The following is a 21553-nucleotide window of genomic DNA, read 5'->3' as shown; positions in this document are numbered from 1 at the left end:
TGAAAGAAGGAGGGACGTCTCCTCTCCACACCCTCTGAGGATTATCACAGCCTCACAAAAGCCAGGTCCCAACAGAGTCCTGCCCAGACGTTTTCAATCTTTGCCTCTTTGCACTGGCTGAACTTGTGACCTGCCTCTAGCTAGTGTTGAGGCTATTGGGTGAACTGACTTCATCTGGCTTTCCTTACAGTCATTTTTTTTTTTTTACTCTTATTTCCCCTTTATTCCAACTTGCTTATTTAAAATATTTTAGAAATAAAGCAGGATATAAACCATCAAAATAACAAACAATTATTTAGAGGGTGCCTGGCTGGCTTGGTTGGAAGAATAGGTGACTCTTGATCTTGGCGTTGTAGGTTCGGGCCCCATGTGGCACCTAGAGATTGCTTAAAAATAAAACCATAGAAAAACACAATTAGGGGTGCGTGGGTGGCTTAGTGGGTGGCTTAGTCAGTTAAGCATCTGCCTTCGGCTCAGGTCCTGATCCCGGGGCCCTGGGATCCAGCCCTGCATCAGGCTCCCTGCTTGGGATGGGAGTCTGCTTCTTCCTCTCCCTCTGTCCCTCCCCCTGCTTGTGCTCTCTACCTTTCTCTCAAATAAAATCTTAAAAAAAAAAACAAGACAAAATAGCCCTCAACACCCTCCCCCCCAATTGTTTAGCTAGAATGTGCCTTTATGAGGGATAAGATGCAGGGAGAAACAGCAACTGTTCAGCTGAGAGGTGCAGCCTTCTTGTTTATTAGACCAACCGACGACTGCATCCCCAGAGATTTCCCAGGTAAATCTTCAAAAGACAGAAATTAAAAAAAAAAAAAAAGGCAAATACTATGACTCAACCTTCCCCATGCTAAAGCTATACTAACATAGATTTTTAAAATTTATCATATAGGCAAAAATGGAGAGGTTTGAAAGCATGCACTTTTGACGAGGCCGTGGGGGAAACAGACCCTCACATATATTGCTGGTGGGAGTGCAAATTGTTGCAATCAGCGTGGCGAGCAATGTGGCAGGCCTATCACAATGACAAGTGCATTTGGCCTGGCAATTCCACCTCTAGGAATCTGTCCTGTAAATATGTTAACCTATGCAGAGGAGACCTATAAAAGGCCCTTTAGTGTTTGTCATAGCAGAAGACTGGAAACAACTCAAGGGCCCATCGGTAGGAGCAGTTTAATAAATGGGGTCCCACAACAGGAACTGGCAAAAAGCAGGGTGCGGAATAAAGTGTGGGTGGAAAAAGCAAGGTGAGGAACAGTGTGTGTGCTGGGCTGGCATTCGTGTAACATGTGTCACTGGGGATTTGGAGGTCTGTATCTGCTGGACTGTACCAAAGAGAAACTGTGATGTGTTTACAGAGACGGCCATGAGCAGTGATCGTGGACTGGAGGGCAGGACAAGGGACCACAGTGGGAGGAAGACTTCAATATATCACTTTGCCAAAAACAGTTAAAACACCACTGCAAACAGCAAGAATGATCTTTTTTTTTTTTTTAAACAATTGTTAAAAATTAAATTTTTTACGCATGGATGAGACTGAAAATAAAGCACAGCAAAACATTAATTAGGGCTACCTCTAGGTTCTGGGACTCAGGGGCATTATTTTTTTCTTTTTCCAAATTTTCTACAGTTCACAGGTGTACTACTTCTGGAATCCTAAAATAATCCAATAAATATTTTTGACGTTAAAGAAAACCGAGGTCGCGGAATGGCCTCTGACTTTTGCACATCATCTTCTCCGAGTAAGCAATCTTGAGAGCCCCTCTGTCATTTCAGCCTTTCTGGACATTTACCCTCAATTTAAACTTTAATCCCTTTAAACTGCTCCCCAAAGAGAAGTCCTTTGGCCAATAGTCTGCTACCTTACCAGCATTGTTGTCAAATATCCATCGACTTCTTGCTTAGTAATAGAATCTAATTTTTTTTAGGGAGGCACATTACCCGCTGGCTACAAGTCTGCACTCTCCAGCTTTCCTTGCAGCCGGGTACAGCCACATAACTAGGTTCTGGACAATGAGATATAAGCAAAAGAGCTTGAAAAACCTCCTTTTTCAAAAGGGAAGAGTTTACTCTTTTCCTTTCTCTGTTCCACTGCTTAGAACATGGAAGTGGGGCCCAAGGTGCCAGCAGCCACCATGGGAAACAGGGTCATTCCTTAGTGAGGCTGGAGCAGAGCACTGGACGCAACCCAGGCTGGCGATGGCTGGTGGGGCTGCAGAACCACAACACGGACAGACTGTAAAGCCACCTACTTCACATGCCAGCACAAACCCTCCTAAGTGTAAGCCATTATTTTTCAGATCTTTGTTACACATGGCGACTGAACGAAATTCTGATACAAAGTGCAAAGGGAAGATAAGGAAATTTGGGGTGCCTGGTGGCTAGAGCATCTAACTCTCGATCTCAGCTCAGGTCTTGATCTCAGGGTCATGAGTTCATGCCCTGTGATGGGCTGCACGCTGGCTAGCCATGGGGCCCACTTAAAATAAATAAAAATAAAAATAAATAAATAAAAATAAATAAATAAATGGCCAGGCCTTCCTTCCAGGAGCTTACACTTATTTATTTTATTAGCCTATATGCGGTTATATAGAGTAACTTGGAGCAGAACCCCAGAGAATTACACTGAGGCTGTTGTGATTAAGAGAGGACAGAGAGTAGGTCCCCCAATCTACAAAAAACACAACAAGGTTTGTTGCTGGCTATAGGATGTACTTCCTGTAAGGGAGAAGCGTGGTGATGGTAGGAGCTCAGACACAGGAAAAGTCTATAATCTGGCTAAAATAGTAGACTTAGTACCTGCCCTGTGCAAGGAGCAGTATAGGCTGGGGTGGTGGGACTGTCCTCCCCAGGGTGGTGCGGGCGGGCAGGGGAAAGCAGGAAGTGTGGAGGGACTGGGGATCTTGCCCCCTGCCCTGCTCCACTTTCTGCTAAGCTCTGGGCAACGAAGCACCCAGCACAAAATACCCACCAAGCTGGGGTTCCCCTTGGGGGTGAACAGAGATTTGGAAGGGCCAGTCCCTTAATCCCTTCATTCTTGGGATTTTGTGATCATTGTGCCACTGGAGAAGGTTGTAAATCTTTTTTATTTTATTTTTTTGAGGTTTTCTACAATTTTATTTGTAAAACAGAGAGCTAGACCTCTAAGATAAGATCCAGCTCAAACAACTTGGAAATACTTTGAACTTTGTTTTATTTTATTTATTTATTTATTTTAATAATAAATTTATTTTTTATTGGTGTTCAATTTGCCAACATACAGAATAACACCCAGTGCTCATCCCGTCAAGTGCCCCCCTCAGTACCCGTCACCCATTCACCCCCACCCCCCGCCCTCCTCCTCTTCCACCACCCCTAGTTCGTTTCCCAGAGTTAGGAGTCTTCATGTTCTGTCTCCCTTTCTATTTTATTTTATTTTTAAGTAGGCAGGTAACATTTATTTAGAGCGGGAAAAGAAATTACAACTTCGACACGGAAAACAACAGATCACAAACACATCACATAATCCAGAACAGTAACATCAGTGCTTTTGTTAATTAATTGCCTGACCCAGCTCCGTGATACTCATTTCTTAGATTACTTGGCTGCACTCTGTCTGATTATCTTTTCACTGGACAGCAATTTTGAAAAAATCATTTTCTATAGAGATGTGATAGTGATGAAGCTATATCGTGTCTCAACTCCAAACCCTGTCTCCTGTACTTAGTTCTGCGATGCTGGCTGGGACTCAGCAAACCGCACATGCTCTGCCAACCAGACCTTGTAGACTCTGCTGACAGGGGCCACTAGAGGGATATAGTGGAGGCAGGAAGCCCAATGGGGAACATGCTCTTCCCGGCTTGTTCCCACCACATCACCCCAGCACTGGCTCCTCACCACTGGACGCCGTCCCTTCTCTTGATTTTGAAGTCACAGCATCCAATAAATCATCTTTCTCGTTAAAGCCAGTCTGAGCTTTTTTCTGTTATTTTCTATTTTTACTTATAATCAAAAGTACACTAAACCTTATATTTTATTAAAGAGACATCGACAGGTTTTCCCACTTCAATATACAGAAGAAGACCTCTAATTCTTTACTTTTTTTTTAAATTTTTTATTTATTTATGCTAGTCACACACACAGAGAGAGAGAGAGAGAGGCAGAGAGAGAAGCAGGCTCCATGCACCGGGAGCCCGACGTGGGATTCGATCCTGGGTCTCCAGGATTGCTCCCTGGGCCAAAGGCAGGCGCCAAACCGCTGCGCCACCCAGGGATCCCCTCTAATTCTTTACTAAAACAACAAAGCACAGCAGAACGAAATAACTGTCCATTTCAAGAGCACACATTGGGAAAGGCTTTCTCAGGCATAAAAGTAGTACTGGCCTCACGACTTCTTAGCAAACGCATTTCTTAGTTTTTCCAATTAGGATTTTTAATGATGAGAACCCTTGGCTCCTTCCTTTCAGCCACTTCGGTTGGATCGCTTTGTGTCCCTGAAATCTGATTGGAATGCACTGCTTCAGCAGTGGCTTCTTAGCTGGAAACCCTCCGACTGTCATGGAATTTCCCATTTAGCCAAAAGCCACCCACTTTTCAGCAAAGGATCACGCAGAAGGTGGTGATCGGGGAGGCCCATGTCCCCCCCTAGTGCTCTGCGTAACGTTTTCCTTATGTGTTAGGGGGGATCAGCTTGTGGTTTACTCCAACATTAAGAGAGTTGGGCAGAATAATTTAATTTTCCTAATCAAATGTTCTCTGTCAGTTCACCTTTGGGGGGTAGGGAGGTGAGGAATTAAAAACACAAGCAAATTTGTTCTTTCCTTTTTCTTGTTGGTCATTTATTCCTCGCTTACATCACATCCGGTGTGTGTTGATCATGGAGGGGGGGGTCTCTGGCCCGCACCCCCATACAGGTACCCAGGCTCCTTCTATCGGGTGGCTCCACCATCTAGGGCACTCGAATCCCACACGGAAGCCTTTGCACCTCATCCACAGATGATGAAAGAGGGAGAGCGTGGAGGATTTCCAGAGAGATTTTATGGGCTCAGCCTGAAAGCGATCTGTACCACTTCTACCCATTGTTCATTGGCCAGAGTTAGTCACAAACCTACACTTGCCCACAAGGGCGTCTGGAAATTGTGGTCTAACTGTGCCCAGGAGGACAAGGAAAATGGGAGTCTGGGGAACATATGGATTGTCTCTGCCACAGCCACACCGTAGAGTCTGCATTGAAACATTAATATGATTATTTCCTTAAGTGGCAAGTTGCATGTTATAGGCAAAGGATTATTAAACCCTTTTCCCTTCTTCTGCGTAAGAATTTGACCTTTGGTTAACTTTCCAGCTCTGTTTCCCTGGAAACCTGATAAGAGAAGAATGTCAAACTGTAGCCAGGCAAGATGGCTTATGATAAAAATGACCCCTGCTTAAGTAAATTGCATTAGACTGGAGAGAGCTTTAAATATTGGACAGAAAGCCAGAGCTTTGGGCTTTGATGACTCTTGCAGAGCTGGGCACGTCCCTTGGAGGAACGCTGGAAGCTACGTCCGTGGAATTGTTCTAGAAAAACTGGCTCCTATAGGATATGAAGTTTTTAAGCCAGGAGACTCCCACCCCCACCCCTCCCCCACGAATGAGTCTAGTTCTCTCACTTCTGAGTTGTTACCTTGGGACCTAAATCGAGGAACTCCTGGGTAACTGCATGGACTACTCCATGAGTGGTCTCGAGGACTAGAAGGAAAATGCCTGCTGCTTGCTCGTGGCTAGCTCTGTTCCTGTCCCAGGCAGACTGGTGCCAAGTGGGGGCTTTGACCACACAGCCAACTAATCCATTAGGCACAGAAGGCACAGTGCCTAGAGCCCACAAGACTCTTAGGGGCCTGTGGAAATTTATTAGTTTAAAATCAGAAGGAAAAAAAAATGAACTTTTAGGTCAAAGATAATGTTTTGATATATAATATTGTCTCCGTACCAATGCAATTGTACAATATAATTTTTAATTTTTTTTTTAATGGAGGAAGGGGTCCATAAAGGCAAAATGAGTAGGACCATGAAAATCATAATGCGGCCCTTTACGACAGTCTCATGAGGATAGCCTGAAGGTTTGGTAGAGCCTAACAAGGTCCCTGGTTGGTATTATATGTGAAAAAGTTCAAAAAGAGATTGATCTTTTACCAGAAACTCTCTTTTTCCTTTAAATGTCCAGTATCCCTTCCAGAACAAACTAGGCTTTTAAAAATAACCATATTTAATCAAACTATGAAGAACAGAATTTGTGTCTATGTCTCTGGTTACTCTTTTTGTGGTGGATACGAGATGATGGTAGGCCTAAAAGATTCTTTTATTGACCTGATTCTAGCTCTTGAACAGAGGTATCAAGTACAGCAGCAGTTTCTGACATTCTACGCAAGTCAGTGACAGTTTCTAGAAACTAGTCTAACTCCAACATCTTCCTGAATTTGGCGCACCTTCATGATGGCCCAAGATAATCAGTTTCCAAGAAAATCTCAATTGTTGCCACAACCACATCTCATCAGTCAGCGCTGCTGCCCTTGGCTTTGTTGGTTGGTGGTTGGTGTTGGGCAGCCATGGACCCTCTCGGCCCGATTACTGAGAAGGCTACTCCCTTTTCTGCAAGACTGACTCTAAGTAACCAAGTCCTCAGGAAAACCAGACTTGTAGAGAGAGCATTCATTTTGTCTCAATCCATGACTGTACAGAAAAAAACATCTGCTCAAAACTGCTGATGGCTTTGACTGTTCCGTGGCTTATTTATTTTTATTTTTTGCTATACTAGCCCTGATTTTTTTCCTCCTTTCATCTTCTTAAAGGAAATGGTTTGAGCTGCAGATTAAAAAGTGGTTCATTTGCCTCTCTGTTCACCCATCTATCCATCCATCTATCCATCCTTCCTTCAAACCAGCAGATTACTTGGTAAAAATTTGAGTGTAGTCCCTTTGCCTTCAATATAAAACAAAAACAAAAACAAAAAACAAAAAACAGAAAACAAATAAATCCCAAAGTCCAAAGCCTTGAACTAATTGGCAGGAGTTTGCCTAGGCATTTAGAAGTGGACTACAGGACAGAGCCAAGTGTTCTGGCCCCCACTGTAGTCCCATCTTGAGTTGGCTTCTTTCAAAAAAGGGGCACTAGTAGGTCTGGAGTTAGGAAGATAGAATCAGGAGGAGGAAAAAGAAGAGAGCTTAGCGCTTGGAAGGAACAGCCAGGGCTGGGGATTGTTGACGAAGAGCCTGGGCCTACAGACCCTTCGGAGAGCCACATTTCACCAGGCACTAGATGAGTCGGGCCTCCCTGGGCACCGCTGGTTCTAAATGCTCTTGCTCAGCCTGCCAGAGGCACAAGAGACAGTACGCATCTGTGGCCAGTCTTCTCCAGCACAGCACAGCACAGCGCTTTGAGACTTCTGCCAAAGCAAGTCATGCAAGAGTCAGACAGCATTTTGTCTGAAAGGGCACATAAGCTCTTCGCCCTGAGACGTCGGCCTAATATCCTCCTGATGCTGTGGCTCGGGGAAAGCTGCACATCAAACACCGCGGCGTTCAAGGAGGAGGTGAAGCCTCCCGTTATACTGGAACATTCGCAGTAAGAAACAAAAGCACAAGAAGACTTGCTGCACAGGCCAACCTGGGGCTTAGGTTTCCACTCACTAGAGTCTAGGAACAAACACAACCTTTCCAAACCATCGGGCATTAGCTGTAAACCCTTACCGTACCCAGCAGCTAACAGTACAGTCAGCTTGAGAATGATTCCCCTTCGATGTGGCCCATCTCCCAGCAAAGGAGGAGAAATGCTACAAGAGAGGACGAAAAAGAGGCCTATTTTGTCGTCACCGCGACTGTTACAGCTAATGCTTACCCAGTGCTGTCTTCGCCAGCTCCTGTCCTAAGAGTTTCACATTTACTCAATCATTTGAGCATCTTTATGAGGGCGCTACTACTATTATTAGCTCCTTGGTTCAGTGGTGGAACTAGGGACAGAGGGGTGAAGTAACCTGCTTCAGGGCACGGAGTTGGTGGGCCTATGGACCTATGAACTCAATGCTGCTCTGCTGGGCTGTTAACCTCCATGCTAACCTCTGTCTCACTAAGAATTAAGAGCATAAGAAATGCCATTGTGGATAAGACTCCTAGTCCAGAATCCTTCAATCCATCCATCCATCCATCCATCCATCCATCCATCCATCCACCAACCTACCCACCCACTAGGTGGCAAGCACCGAGCTAGGCCCTACAGATACACCATGGTGACAAACATGGGTGCTGAGTCCAGCTTTGGTGGAATATTCTGCAAGTTGAAAGCTTCAGTGGCAGCCTTGTGATCCCCATCATGTCCACTCTCCTGGCTGCAGCCAGCAGTGGGACAGTTCCCTTGGAGAGCCGGGTCTGTAGTGCCCTTCTGGGGTCATTTCTGGACATGCAGTCTAGATCCCACTCCTCTAGCTCTTCCAGAGATTATATATGTAGTTAATTTCTTGCATGAAATCATGTTCTCCTTGAAATGCTGAGAGTGGTCTGCTCTCTGGCCTGTGACTGTGGCTGACATACTTTCCTAAATTTTAGGGTGAAGGGACGGAGGTAGAAGAAGAGGTGCCTCAGGTGCTAGCAGGGGTAATGGGAGTGGCTGTGAGAGAGGAGAGGGGTGCTAGAAGGGGGAGTGGGGCAGGTAGGGGCCCTGGGAATTCACAGCACTGGTCAGAGCTGGAATAGGAATCTACAGCTAGACCAGGGCTAGTGCTTTCCTCGGTATCCCAGGGAGCCCAGAACATCTCAACTAGACATTGTAGAAATAGCACGGAGCTAGATAGAAAGCACACTTTTTAAATTTTTATTTTATTTTTCCTGGAGGCTTAGGACTGAGGACTAAGGTGGGAGAATACCTAGAGAGTTGCCCAGTCAAGGCCCATCCTCAAAACTAGACACAGCTGGACTCTGACTCTAATGTCAACATTTATTTCTTTCTCATTATACATACTTTGCATCCCCCAAATCCTCCAATATATGATGAAAATATATGTACTGCATTCAAGATGCCCCAACAAATATTCGTTAAGCATTCACTATATGGGAAATACCACTCTAGACCCGAGGATACGGCAGTGAACAGACCAGATCAAAATTCCTGTCCTCGCTGGGCCTATGTCTATGGTTGAAAAACTTTAAATTCAAAAATTATCAAAAAACCCAGACAGGTAAAAATCACCTATGATATCATCAAAAACTCGTTCTCTATCCACATAAATACAAAGCAGGAGGTCAGAGTTCCTCCTCGTCCTTCCAACCCTTCCCATCCCCCACAGGGTAACCATTATACAGTTTTCCTTAATTTTTAAAAACTTACTAAATGTACATAACCATATAGTTTTTATTTTATTTTTTAAATGAAGATAGAAAAATACTTGAATGATCTACATGGTTGTTTTTTTTTTTTTTTCTTCATTGAACAGATCATAAACCTCTGTTTTGGTTTGAGTTCTCCAAGAAGCGGAGCCTGAGCCAAGGATTCACATACAGTCTTGCTAAGCACATTTGGAGTCATCTCATTCATTTTAATGGTCTCACAGCATTTCACAGCATGTGTCTGTATCATCATTTACTAAATCCCCTTAAGATACACACATACTCCCCAGCTCGCCCCTATCTCCCACTCACTGACATTTAGGATTTTCAGTGAATGGGTTGATGGCATTGACTCACTGTAAGGGAGTAACCGCGGAACAGGGTTCCCAAGGCCATAACCGCAGAACAGGGTTCTGGGGTCCAGAAAATGACAGTGTTGGCAGCAGGGAGATAAAGTCTAGGAAATTTATCATCGTCCTTATCATGCCCGAGATTTATAGCTAATGCATGTTTATGTGAATCTGGCTAAACTAGTCACAATGGTCACAAAACTGAAAAAAGCTTATTCCCTTACTGGTTTATTTGCACTTTATCAACTATAGCAGCCACTTCCTTCTTGACATTCCTTGGTCTAAATCTCATCATAAACCACCAGTTCTGTGTCTCCTAGACCTAGTCCATACCGCTGTACTTAAGACTGGAGACTTTTTCAGGGACCAGACTACATATGATGAATGATCTGAGTGATTTTGTCTGTATTTTTTGGTGGTGGTGTTCTCAGGTCATTGAGCAAAGGATGGGAATTTATGTTACTAAGTTGAGAGCTAGTTTCCAAGGTCTTTCACATGTTGGTGGGTGATTTCAGATGCCCATCAGGACCATCAACCAGTATTTCTAGAGCCTCCATGAAATCCATGATACGGCGGGGAGGAGGTTTTGTATTGGGCCCAAACCCTGCATCTGGCCCTGGCCACCTGCGTGTCTGTGTCATGTCGCCTGGCCTTCCTGAATCTTGGTAATAATGCTTCCCTGGCTTACTTCTTGTGAGGATCAAAGGACAAGCCAAATATGGGGGCACTCTTCAAGTATCGGCTACTATAAGACTATATGGGAGGAAGAGTCTGGATTTTGCTAGCTATAGTAGATAGCCTTAGCTCCTGTCTACATGCCCAGCTTAAAGCACCAGCATCCTTCCTGAAGCTGAACCCCTCACTATGGCAGAGTCCCCACTAACAGCACACTCAGCTCCCCAAACGGTTGTAGCAAATAGAGTGGATTTTTACTGAGATTTCATGGGGAGACGAAGGGGAAGATGCTTGTACCCACTCCACTAATGAGCTTTCCCATCAGAAACATCTGTTTTTCCTTCAGCGCTCATCTTTGGCCACCAGGAACCTTAGTTCTGTCTCCATCCTTGTCCAATAGGGACGGCCCGGCTTCAATGACTCCAGCTCTTCTTCATTCCTTAAGCTTCCCTTTGGGTCTTTGTGGCCCCTCCCCCGTCACTGAGCTTTTAATCTTGGATTCTCATACTATCTTCCCAATCACTGTTCAAAACACTCTTCTAAATTCCCCCACTGCCCTTAGCAAGTATGAGTGTGTGGGGGTGGGGGCGGATGTCAAATAAGAAAGGTTTTGCTGTCACATACTTCTTTTTTTCTTGCCACAGTATTATCAAGTAATTTTGTTCAAGTTGTTCAGAATGTTTTGGGACTGCTTAGATCTAGAAGCCTGGGAATCACAGGCCAGATCCTCACCAGCACCCACAGTAACTAGGGCCCAATGGGACTTGCCTAAGATTGTAGAATAAGTATGTGACAGCTACAGACAGCTACAGAGCAGTGGCTGGCCCCCAGTCCAGTGCTCATCTCCCTGCATCAAGCCTGTGGTGCAAATGAATCAAGAGGCTTTCAGACTCAGGCGAACCCAGATCTCTCAACTGGAAGGAGCCTTGGAGTTCATCTAGAACAAATCCCTCATTGTAGAGAGGCCATAATGGAAACCTTTTTTTTTTTTTTTTTTTTTTTTTTTGCAGTCTCTGAATCCTAAAACTACAACACAGATTAGATGGTTACTTTAAAACATATGTACTTGCCTGGTGGGTATGGTTTCCAGGAACATACACAGACTTAAACTGTTTCATGAGATTCCGAGCTCCAGCGATATCCCGAAGCGAGGCAAAGAGCTCATCCACAGCAATTTTGGATTTGTGAAATGTCAGCTTAATTGAAGAGTCACAGCCTGAAACAATCCAGAGATATTTTCTTGGGTGAACAAATCTTTAAAATAAGTTTTAATCATGACAGCTGGAGCTCCATGTAACACAGTTGGATTTTTTTTTTTTAACCCTATTTTACCCTGGCTGTTCCCCAGCGGGGCCGTCTTAATCATCTATGAGCAAGGAAACGTACTACAGGTAAATGCCTTTGACAGAAGTAGAACTCAGAATTGCCTGGGATGGCAGCCACTGGCTTCAGGCCACACACTGTAGAAGCGTCACAGAAAGAAAGCTCGCTAGGGTCTGACTATCCTCAGAACAGAGCTGTGGGAAAATAGGGAGAGACACAAAGGAAAGTCCCAGACAGTGCTGTGATGAACCTCTCTTGCTTGAATCCCACCAGCGGTTTTCATAAAATAGAAGAGCAAGACTGGGAGGTTATAGAGCTGTTCCAGGAACAGATCTTGCTGGGATGGGCATCTGCCTAATGTGCCAACAAAGCATATGGTGTATTTCAAAAGGCAGCCCTTCAGAGCTGATAACACAAAGAGGGCCTAATAAGACTATTCTCGGCAACGATTCTATTTTTCTTTGACACTTATAATAGCCAGATTTATTCTCTATCTTGTTAGAAGCCCATTCAGGAGAGAAATGATCATGGAGAAGTCAGAAGTTTGAAAAATCAAGATCCAAGATGAGTTTTTTTTTTTTTTTTTTTGGCTGTGTCTAATACTCTGATACATTAACTCATTAATGCTCACGGCACCCTTACGAGATAGGAGCTATTATTTCCCCCACTTTAAGGACGCAGGAACCAAGGTTCAGAGTGGTTAAATAACACCCCTGTGAGCAGGTGCTGTCAATGCTCTGCCCACATCCCCTCGTCACCCTGGACGCACCACCCGTTGGTCTGGGGAACAGTTCTTGCGTACTCTGACTCTGCATGTCTCTCTGTTTGTCTCTGTTTCTGTCTCTGTCTCTATCTCTCTTCTTGTCTGTGGGCTTCCTCTGGTTGTGGAAGCATGCTTTGCCTTTGTGTGGGGCAGGCTGGAAGTCCTAGGAGGTCGGCATTCGTAGGAACAACCCAGCTTCTCATTCCCTGGGGGGACAATTCTGAATTGCCATCTCCAAAGCCTTTGCTCAGTCCCAGAAGGATGGAGACCTACTTGTCACCAGTGGTATCTCACTAATTAATGCACCTTTATTGGTTTTCCTTCCTTCCCCGGCTCACTTTCCTACTTCTTGACCATGCTTCCTCTAATAGCTTTCCAAATATAGTACCTGCACCCAGAATCCCTGTCACAGGACACCAGAACTTCCAGAGGCATTTATCTACGTATTTATTTAGATTTTATTTATTTATCCATGAGAGTCACACAGAGAGAGGCAGAGACACAGGCAGAGGGAGAAGCAGGTTCCATGCAGGGAGCCCAATGTGGGACTCGATTTGGGACCCTGGGATCACGACCTGAGCCAAAGCCAGATGCTCAACCCCTGAGCCACCCATGTGCCCCTTCCAGAGGCACTTAAACACAAACAGCCTGGATCCAGAGCCTGTTTTCTTTTTTGGGAACAGCTTTATCGAGATGTCGTTCATGTACCATACAAATGAAAGTGTACAATCCAGTAGCTTTTAGTGTATTCACATAGTCGTACGACCACCATCAGCACAATGCAAGAGAGGAAAGCCCATTCTTGGAACCGTCACGCCCCTTTACCACCCTGTTCCCAGGCCCTGACGCCACTGATCTGTGTTCTGTGTCTATGGATTTACCATTTTTGGACATTTAATATAAATGGACCCACAGAATATATGATCTTTTGGGACTGGCTTCTTTTACTTAGTACACTGGTTTCAAGGTGCATCCAGGTTGCAGTATACATCACTGCTTCATTTCTTTTTATTGCTGACTAACATTTGCCATATGGCTACAGCACATTTTATACAGGCGTTCATCAGTTGATGGGCATTTGGGATATTTTCACGTTTTGGCTATCATGAATAACGCTGCTGGTTTTCTATCCATATAAGGTTTTGTGTAGACCTACATTTTTCATTTCTCTTGACTATATGTCTGGGAGTAGTACTGTTGCCAGAGAGTTGGCAACTCTGTGTTTGACCCTTTGAGGAATCGCCAGGCTGTTGTCCAAAGTGACCGCACCATTTGACACTCCTACCAGCAGTGGAAGAGGGTTGCAATTTGTTTTTAGGGAATAGAGGTAGATCCAAACAAGCTTAATGTACGATGGAATGTATCTTAAGTATACGGGATCACCTACAGGAACCTGGCCACAGCGGACACAGCCAGGTGGCATGTGAGTCCCTGGCACACTGTATTTAATAACTCTCGAAGGGAGGGCAAATTCTGAACCGTCTTTACCAACAACACTTTCGACATGGAATGTGCAGATCTTTTCCCCACACCTGCCGATTCTCTGATTCTCCAGGCACCCACTGAGGTCCAAAGATTCAGTTCAAATCTGACACTAAATAAAGTGTTAGTGCAGACCTTGCAGTTGAGGGACTCGGGTCCTCAAGGCTGTTCCCACTCCACACGTCAGGTGCAAGTGCCAGATGGCCACGGCCACTCCTGACAGACCGGCTACCAATGGAGGGTTCCTGTGACCCCTTCCTCAGGTTCAGCAATTTGCTAGGACAGCTCACGGAACGCAGGAAAGTGCTTTATGTACTATTACTGGTTCATTATAAGGGATAAGACTCAGGAACAGTCAAAGGGAGGAAATGCATAGTGCAACATAAGGTGGAAGGAGCACAGAGCTTCCCTGCCCCCTTGAGGTGCTCTACCTTTCCAGCACCTTCATGTGTTCACTAACCCAGAAGCTCTTCCAAGCCTGTCAGTTAAGGGTTTGTATGGAGGTTTCATTACATGGCATCATTGATTAAATCACTGGCCATAGGTGCTTCACCCAACTTCCAGCTCCTCTCCCTTTGCTGGAGGTTGGGGGGTAGGGCTGAAAACTCCAACTCTCTAAACATGCCCTTGTCTTTCTGGCAATCAGCCCTCCATCCTGAGGCTGTCAGGGGCCCCCAACCACCAGTCATCCCATCAGCATACAAGACACTCTTATCACTCTGGAGATTCCAAGGGTTCTAATAGCTGTGTGTCAGGATCTGGGGACCAAGACCAATATGTCTATATCTTATTGTTCCTAAAAATGCTCTGACCAGTCTTTAATTCTTGGTTTCCAGAAAATGTCCGACTCATGTCATTATAAAAAAATAAGTTAGGGACACCTGGGTGGCTTAGTCAGTTAAGTGGCTGCCTTCTGCTCAGGTTATGATCTCAGGGTCCTGGGATCAGGCCCCAAGTCAGGCTCCCTCCTCAGCGGGGAGTCTGCTTCTCCCCCTTTCCCTTCCTTGCTTGTGCTCTCTCTCTCTAAATAAATAAATAAATAAATAAATAAATAAATAAATAAATAAATAAAATTTTTTAGAAAAAAAATCAGTGTGGTCAAGCATAGTGAGAGAAAGCCTCCATGTTCAGTGAACTGTGGTGAGGGGAGGAGAGGGATAGAGCGAAGTCAGGAGTTCGTGTGAATTCCCCAGAATTCTATGTCAAGCTTTATGGAAAGGAGAAAGTGTGTTGTTTTCTGAGGAGCACGTCCATAACTTCCTCCCAATTGTTACAGAGACTCATGACCAAGAAGAGTTAAGATCCACAGGTACCTGGTAGGTATGGATATCGCACCATGCTTACCCTCGGCATGGCAGCCCTAGCTGAGATAGATGTACCAGCGTGTGCTTTAGTCAATAACCAACCAGAAGAAACCCTGGAAGGTTATGGCTTCTCACTCATTCATGTAGCCTCTTTCCTTAAACTCTTAGTTGAGACATTCAAAACTTGGGAAATCCTATCAATTATATCTAAGTGGTGGACATTCTGTACTAGTCTTTGAGGTAAAAAAAAAAAAAAGGCATAAAACCAAGAAGAAGGCATCACTAGTTCCAATACCATGCACAATGTTTCAATTCCTCTAAAACACAATTCAGCTAATAGGCTTAATTTTTTTTTTTTTTTTTTTGAGAGAGAGAAATAGAGTGGGTGCACAAGCAATGGAGGAGGGGCTGGGGCAGATGGAGAGGGCAAGATAATCTTTTTTATTTTCTTAAAGATTTACTTAGTTATTTGAGAGAAAGAGAGAGAGAGAGAGAGAGAGAATGAGGGACAAAGGGAGAGGAAGAGAGACAATCTCAAGCAGACTCCCTGCTGAGTGTGGAGCCAGAGGTGGGGCTCCATCTCAAGACCCTAACTAAGATCATGACTTGAGCTGAAATCGAGAGGCAGCTGTTTAACTGACTGAGCCACCCAGGTACCCCGGGCTAACTTTTTAAATTTAAAGTAAATTATTTTCTATCAAACAGAAAGATTCACCTGATTCTTCATATGGTCTGTTTCAAGTTTTTTGGAAAGTGAGTAATATGAGGTTCATCCATGAACCGAGTGGAATAGAATCATCTACCAGATTATAGATTACTGAAAATTATAGATAAATTCATGGAAATTGTGGATTACGCATTAAAGTTAATGTATAATTGCAAAGAGTCAGCTCAACTGTGGAGCAGATTGACAGAAACACTGTTTACAGATCACTGGTAAATTAAGCTCAAAGGAACCCAACTGAAGAATAAGGCTATCACACCATCAGGAAGGAAAACACAAAGTCCTAAATTCACAAATAAAATAAAACTTTCCTGAAAAATAGTCAATTATTTTCATCGTTCATCCAAACTGCACATGAGCAACTTCTGTCCAAAGCATTAACTCTTTTGAATTATGTTCCGCAACGTACGTGTTTCTGGGACTCCAGGCCAGTCTCAGAGCATATCTGTACTTATATCAATCTTCACCAAAAGCGGGATTTACACTCACTTCCCCAAAACCTAATGAGAGTTTAACACACACACACACACACACACACACACACACACGCACTTTAGAAACGCGGATCAGAGAAGATAAATGACTTTAGGCTGATCACACGGCCATCCCTGGCAAAGTCAGCGTTCACCATGTCCCGCTGACCACAACCCCAGCTCCTCCGTGTCCACTGCCTCCCCCCATCCAGAATCTCCTCTGTGAACGTGGCTCATCCCAGATTCACGCTGCCATCAGCAGATAACGGTGATGTGGGCACAAAAGCTGCGACACAGGGTGACTTTTTTCCGTGACATTAGTCGTAGCTACAATCACTGGAGGCTCCCTGCGTCCTCACCTGTGCTTGGTGCTTCGCTAAGAAGTTTGCACCTGTCAGCTTACTGAACCTCCAGAGAGACACAACGAGGGAGGCACTAAGGGCGCTCCCACTTTATGGATGGGGAAACTGAGCCACAGAGCAGGTAAGCGACACGGTGGTCACTCCACTGACGAGCAGCAAAGCTAAGAGTCAAACCCTTGCAATCTGACTCCAGGGACGGTCCCGGTCGCCACTCCACTCTGCTGTCGTTCCCATGCGCTGCGACCACAGACAGAAAAGATCAATGACACTCTTCATTCAGCCTTGATACCGAAGAAACGCTTTTAAAACGGAGCGAGGAGCAAATGCCTTTCTTCCCTGGGAAGACCTGTGCCCGTCCCTCGGGGTGGCTGCTGACGTGGTGCTTGGCAGTCATGCCCCGGCCCGACTTTTGCAGGCGCACGAGGTGTGAGGTCCCCCAGGCAGGCCGTATCCCCTCCTCTGGATCTTCGCTCCGCGAGGCGCTGTATTCAGTTACTTCTAATAACCCCGACAGCCCTTCCATTAAGCCAGCTTGGGAGATAACAGTGTTTTGTAAGGGAACTCTTAAGTGTACAGTTCCAGTCAATTCTCATTTAATCCACTTAGTTAAATAGATAATAAACCAGAAGCTGATCCTAGCCTTTAGCCAAGCACGGTGTGTGTAGTTCAGTTGCCTACGTCTTGATAAGGGAGGTCCCCGGTCCCCCAGGGCACCCCTGTGTTATTCTAAAAGAGGGGATGACTCATTCCCCTGCAATTTCTTTCTCTGGAGGGCTTGGGGCTCTCCTGGGCAGGGGTCCGGTTACTCCTCGGAGCAATAAAATAGGGCTCCTGTGCCCATGGCTCCCCTCCCTCTCCGGCTGGTCCCCTCTCCCCCGTCTCCACTTACTGAGGTTCCTTAACTGCCGCAGAAAAAGAGAGAAAGAGAGAGAGCAAAGTGGTTTCCATGGCTCTGTTCGCTGCAGGGACCCACGTTTCCCGCGACAACAAAGCGAAAATGAAGTGAGGCTGCATAGCTGACGTCCCCCTGGGATGGCTGAAATGAAGCTGTGCCCCTCACTCCAGTCGGCCTGGTTCTCTCCTGTTTGCTCTCTCGGGGAGCAGGCTTGAAGCCTTCTGGTGCTCGGGGAACCTTTTCAAATAAGCCCCCTTTCCATACGTTGGGTACTAAGGAAAATACAGCGTCTCCTTGACCAGGAGGAGGCTGCTGTGTGCAAGGTCTTTGTCTGGCCTGGAGCTGAAGCAGCCCTCATCCGAGGCCTTCCAAAACACACACGTGAGCACACATGCACACATGCACGCACACACACATACGTGCCCATGCATGCCTGCGCACACATGCAAGCAGAGGCACGTCACTTTGTCACTTGTGTGGCTGGGTACGTGGGGGCGGGGGAGGCATGGCTATAATGGGATTTGAAATGTTTCCCCCTTTAGCAGGACGACTGTCCTCCCAGGCCAAAAGGTCCCTTGCATCTGATCGGGAAAGAGCTAGGGTCAAAAAATGCGTGAACCTCGTTGAAAGGCCCTTTTCTCATCTGGACCCAAGTTATCGCTTGATAGTTACCCTCCCGCGGGCCCCGAGTTGGCGAACATCAGGCCACTTCAGGGGGCCCAGCTCCGTGGGCTCCTGGGGCAGTGAGAGAAAAGGTCGGCTGCGAGTGTGACTGGCCAGAAAGGACAGAGCCCTGGGAGGTCATGACCTCCCCCATCCATCCAGCAGCCTGACATTGCCTTTATCTCCCTCTTCAAACCATCATTTCAAAAATAGGGTCTTTTCTCCTGGCTTTCACTAAATGTTCGGCAAATGAAAACAAAACCAAACAATATAAACAGCCGAGGAAACCTTAGCAAGTGCCATCGCGACTGGGATCTTTTAGGGAGGGTGGGTTACTGTATAAAACCACTCTCGTGTAGGGCAGTCCTCATAAGCATAAAGGTACAAGTATAAGAAAAGTCCCTTTTTCGAAGGTGGTTGGGATGGATAGGTGATCGTGAGTCCTTCATTTCTTTTTTTCTTTTTTCAAGATTGTATTTATTTATCCACGAGAAATATACAGAGAGAGGCAGAGACACAGGCAGAGGGAGAAGCAGGCTCCCTGAGGGAAGTCCGGGCAGAACTCGATCCCGGGACCCCATATCACGTCCTGAGCCAAAGGCAGATGTTCAACCACTGAGCCACCCAGGTGTACTGATTGTGAGTCCTTCAAACAGGGGATCAATTTTGTTTAAAATTAAATCACAAGGGCAGCCCGGGTAGCTCAGCGGTTTATAATAATTCTTTTTTTAAATTTTATTTATTTATGATAGTCACACAGAGAGAAAGAGAGAGAGAGGCAGAGACACAGGCAGAGGGAGAAGAAGGCTCCATGCACCGGGAGCCCGACGTGGGATTCGATCCCGGGTCTCCAGGATCGCGCCCTGGGCCAAAGGCAGGCGCTAAACCACTGCGCCACCCAGGGATCCCAACGGTTTAGCGCGGTCTTCAGCCCAGGGCCTGATCCTGGAGACCGAGGATCGAGTCTCATGTTGGGCTCCCTGCATGGAGCCTGCTTCTCCCTCTGCCTGTGTCTCTGCCTCTCTCTCTCTCTGTGTCTCTCATGAATAAATAAATACAATCTTTTAAAAAAAAGAAATTTATAAAATTAAATCACAAATGTCCATTTATTCACTAATCTTTGAGGAAAGGCTAAGATCCTCTCTTTTGAGTATTATCTGTTGAACACAGTTCTGCCTTTAAAAAACCCACTAGGTATCATGTACAATTTCTAACTCGAGTCCATTTCAAGTAGAACAAGAAGTCAGAGACATCTGCAGCATGATCTGAGAGCAGGGTGCTTCTAGATTTTAACTCTCTCCCTCAGTCTTTTACAGTCACCTTGTTCACACCTAGTCCAAAAAGGGATTTTACAGTGACTCATCTTGACTGAGTCTTTCAAAAAGTCTTCAGTTCGGTTTTTACTGAAATGATTTTCTTGTCAAGTTCGTATCTCATCCCGAATCCGGGAACATTTAATTAAAGTTTGCAACTTAATAAGAAGCACGACTGGCATAAGCAGGCTTTTGATTCTTGGGAATCACACCACACAGCTGGGAAGAACAGATGTGCCCGGCACATGGAGATGGCCCTGGAGCAACGAGGGGTCAGAGTTTTGGCATCAGTCATTGTATTTTACGGAGGGATCACAGAATGTCAGTTATTCTGGTGAACGGGTTACGTGGAAGCTGGTTGAGCATACATGAGTTACACACATGTTATTTGTAGTCATCATGTTTATACCATAAATAAATCAAAAAGGTATATATATATATATATATATATATATATATATATATAAGCATATTTCTGAGGTTCCATGCTTATACACAGGCAATTGTATCAACTGTACTGATCAATCTCCCATTTGATGACCTCATGTGACTTTTAAGTTCTTTTACTATAAAAAAAAATCATAATCTGGGTTGTCAGCTCGAGCACTTACAGGGCTGATTTCCTCTTCTTCTTTCTTTCCTTCTTCTCTTCTTTCTTTCTTTCTTTCTTTCTTTCTTTCTTTCTTTCTTTCTTTCTTCTTTCTTTCTTTCTTTTTTTTTGATTTCCTCTTTCATTGTAAAGTCCTGCATCTATACCACACGGCAAAGGCCACCTCGGCAGGTGTGGAGCCGATGGTGTAAATATGAGGGTGTGTTGGTGAGGCTGGCCTAACAGAGAAATGTGGAGTCAGAAATAAACAGGTGAGGCCACGGAGGGCCCAGGACGGGGTCCATGGGGGCTGACCACGTCCTGAAGTCCTTCAATAAGCTTCTTCTGGGGCTCCCAGTCCACACGGATCCCATGGTCTCTTTGTTCACTGAATCCTGTTCAAGGGCCTGAAATCTCCTGGCCTGTGGCCTAAGTGATGGCTCAAATGGCAAAGGAGGAAAGGAAGAGGGGCTGGCATAAGCTCGGGTGGGAGCAGGGGCGCTCCTTGGTTTACTGCGGGTTTCTATCTAGCACGGTGCCTGGCTCACAGGAGCACCCACTAAATATTTCTTAAATAAATGAATGGGGGAAATAGGGAGGTGATAGGAAAGAAGAGTTGAATCAGACCAAGCGTGTTATAAAGCAACAGCGCGGATTCTTGAGGAGCTAATAAACTATCTCCGCAGAAAATTTCAAACAAAGAGCTCCCTGATGGTTTTGAGCAATTGCAGCCTACATGCGTAAGTGGATCAGCTCCCAAAAAGGCTACTTCAGAAGAGCAACCTCAATTGACCACATAAATTCTGAATGTTTAACAAGCAAAATGAAACTCTGCATGGTTTAGAGAGACCTGCGTATGAGAGCAAACTTTTAAAAAGAAGAAGAATGAGGAATACAGACTTCAGAGAGACGTGGTGACCTCTGCAGGGCAGGGTGGTGGTGGGAGTAGGTGCGTAAGCAGCCCCCTAAGATCGGGTGGTGGGGTCATGGGTGTTATTATATAATTATGCTATATACCATGTATCAGACAACCTTTTAAATGTATCAGCTATCATCTTAAAAAATATACCAAAATAAAAACCAGTCACGCCACTTTTTAAGCCTTCCGGCAAATTCGGGTTTTTAAAACCGTTGACAAAAGTAAGAAGTGACAGCTGAAATCTTTGATCATCAGGCAGGTCTGGGATGTGTCGTGGGCTGGGAAAGACTTGTATAGTCACGAGATGATGTGACTGCCCAGAGTTCTAGCCTGAGCTCTGAGGCTCTTCCGTGAAAAAAAAAAAAAAAAAAAAAAAAAAAAAAAAG

The 21553-nt window shown here is 45.2% G+C and overlaps 1 protein-coding gene across 2 annotated transcripts in view; it reads right to left on the bottom strand.

Annotated features, from left to right (window-relative positions):
- SCFD2 (sec1 family domain containing 2) overlaps positions 1 to 21553 on the bottom strand; it is a 417410-nt gene that overhangs the window by 24203 nt on the left and 371654 nt on the right. For both annotated transcript variants that reach the window (XR_008666596.1, XM_055341439.1), the window contains exon 6: positions 11428 to 11573. Coding sequence is in view for 1 of the 2 variants with exons in the window: in XM_055341439.1 (XP_055197414.1) it covers positions 11428 to 11573 (146 nt within the window). In the remaining variant the exon portion in view is untranslated. The remainder of the gene's footprint in view (positions 1 to 11427; positions 11574 to 21553) is intronic.

Source organism: Nyctereutes procyonoides, unplaced genomic scaffold (assembly GCF_905146905.1).
Source record: "Nyctereutes procyonoides isolate TBG_1078 unplaced genomic scaffold, NYPRO_anot_genome, whole genome shotgun sequence".
NCBI classification, from domain to species: domain Eukaryota; kingdom Metazoa; phylum Chordata; class Mammalia; order Carnivora; family Canidae; genus Nyctereutes; species Nyctereutes procyonoides.
The sequence above is the reverse complement of the archived record's forward strand: the minus strand, read 5'-3'. Positions and strand labels throughout refer to the sequence as shown.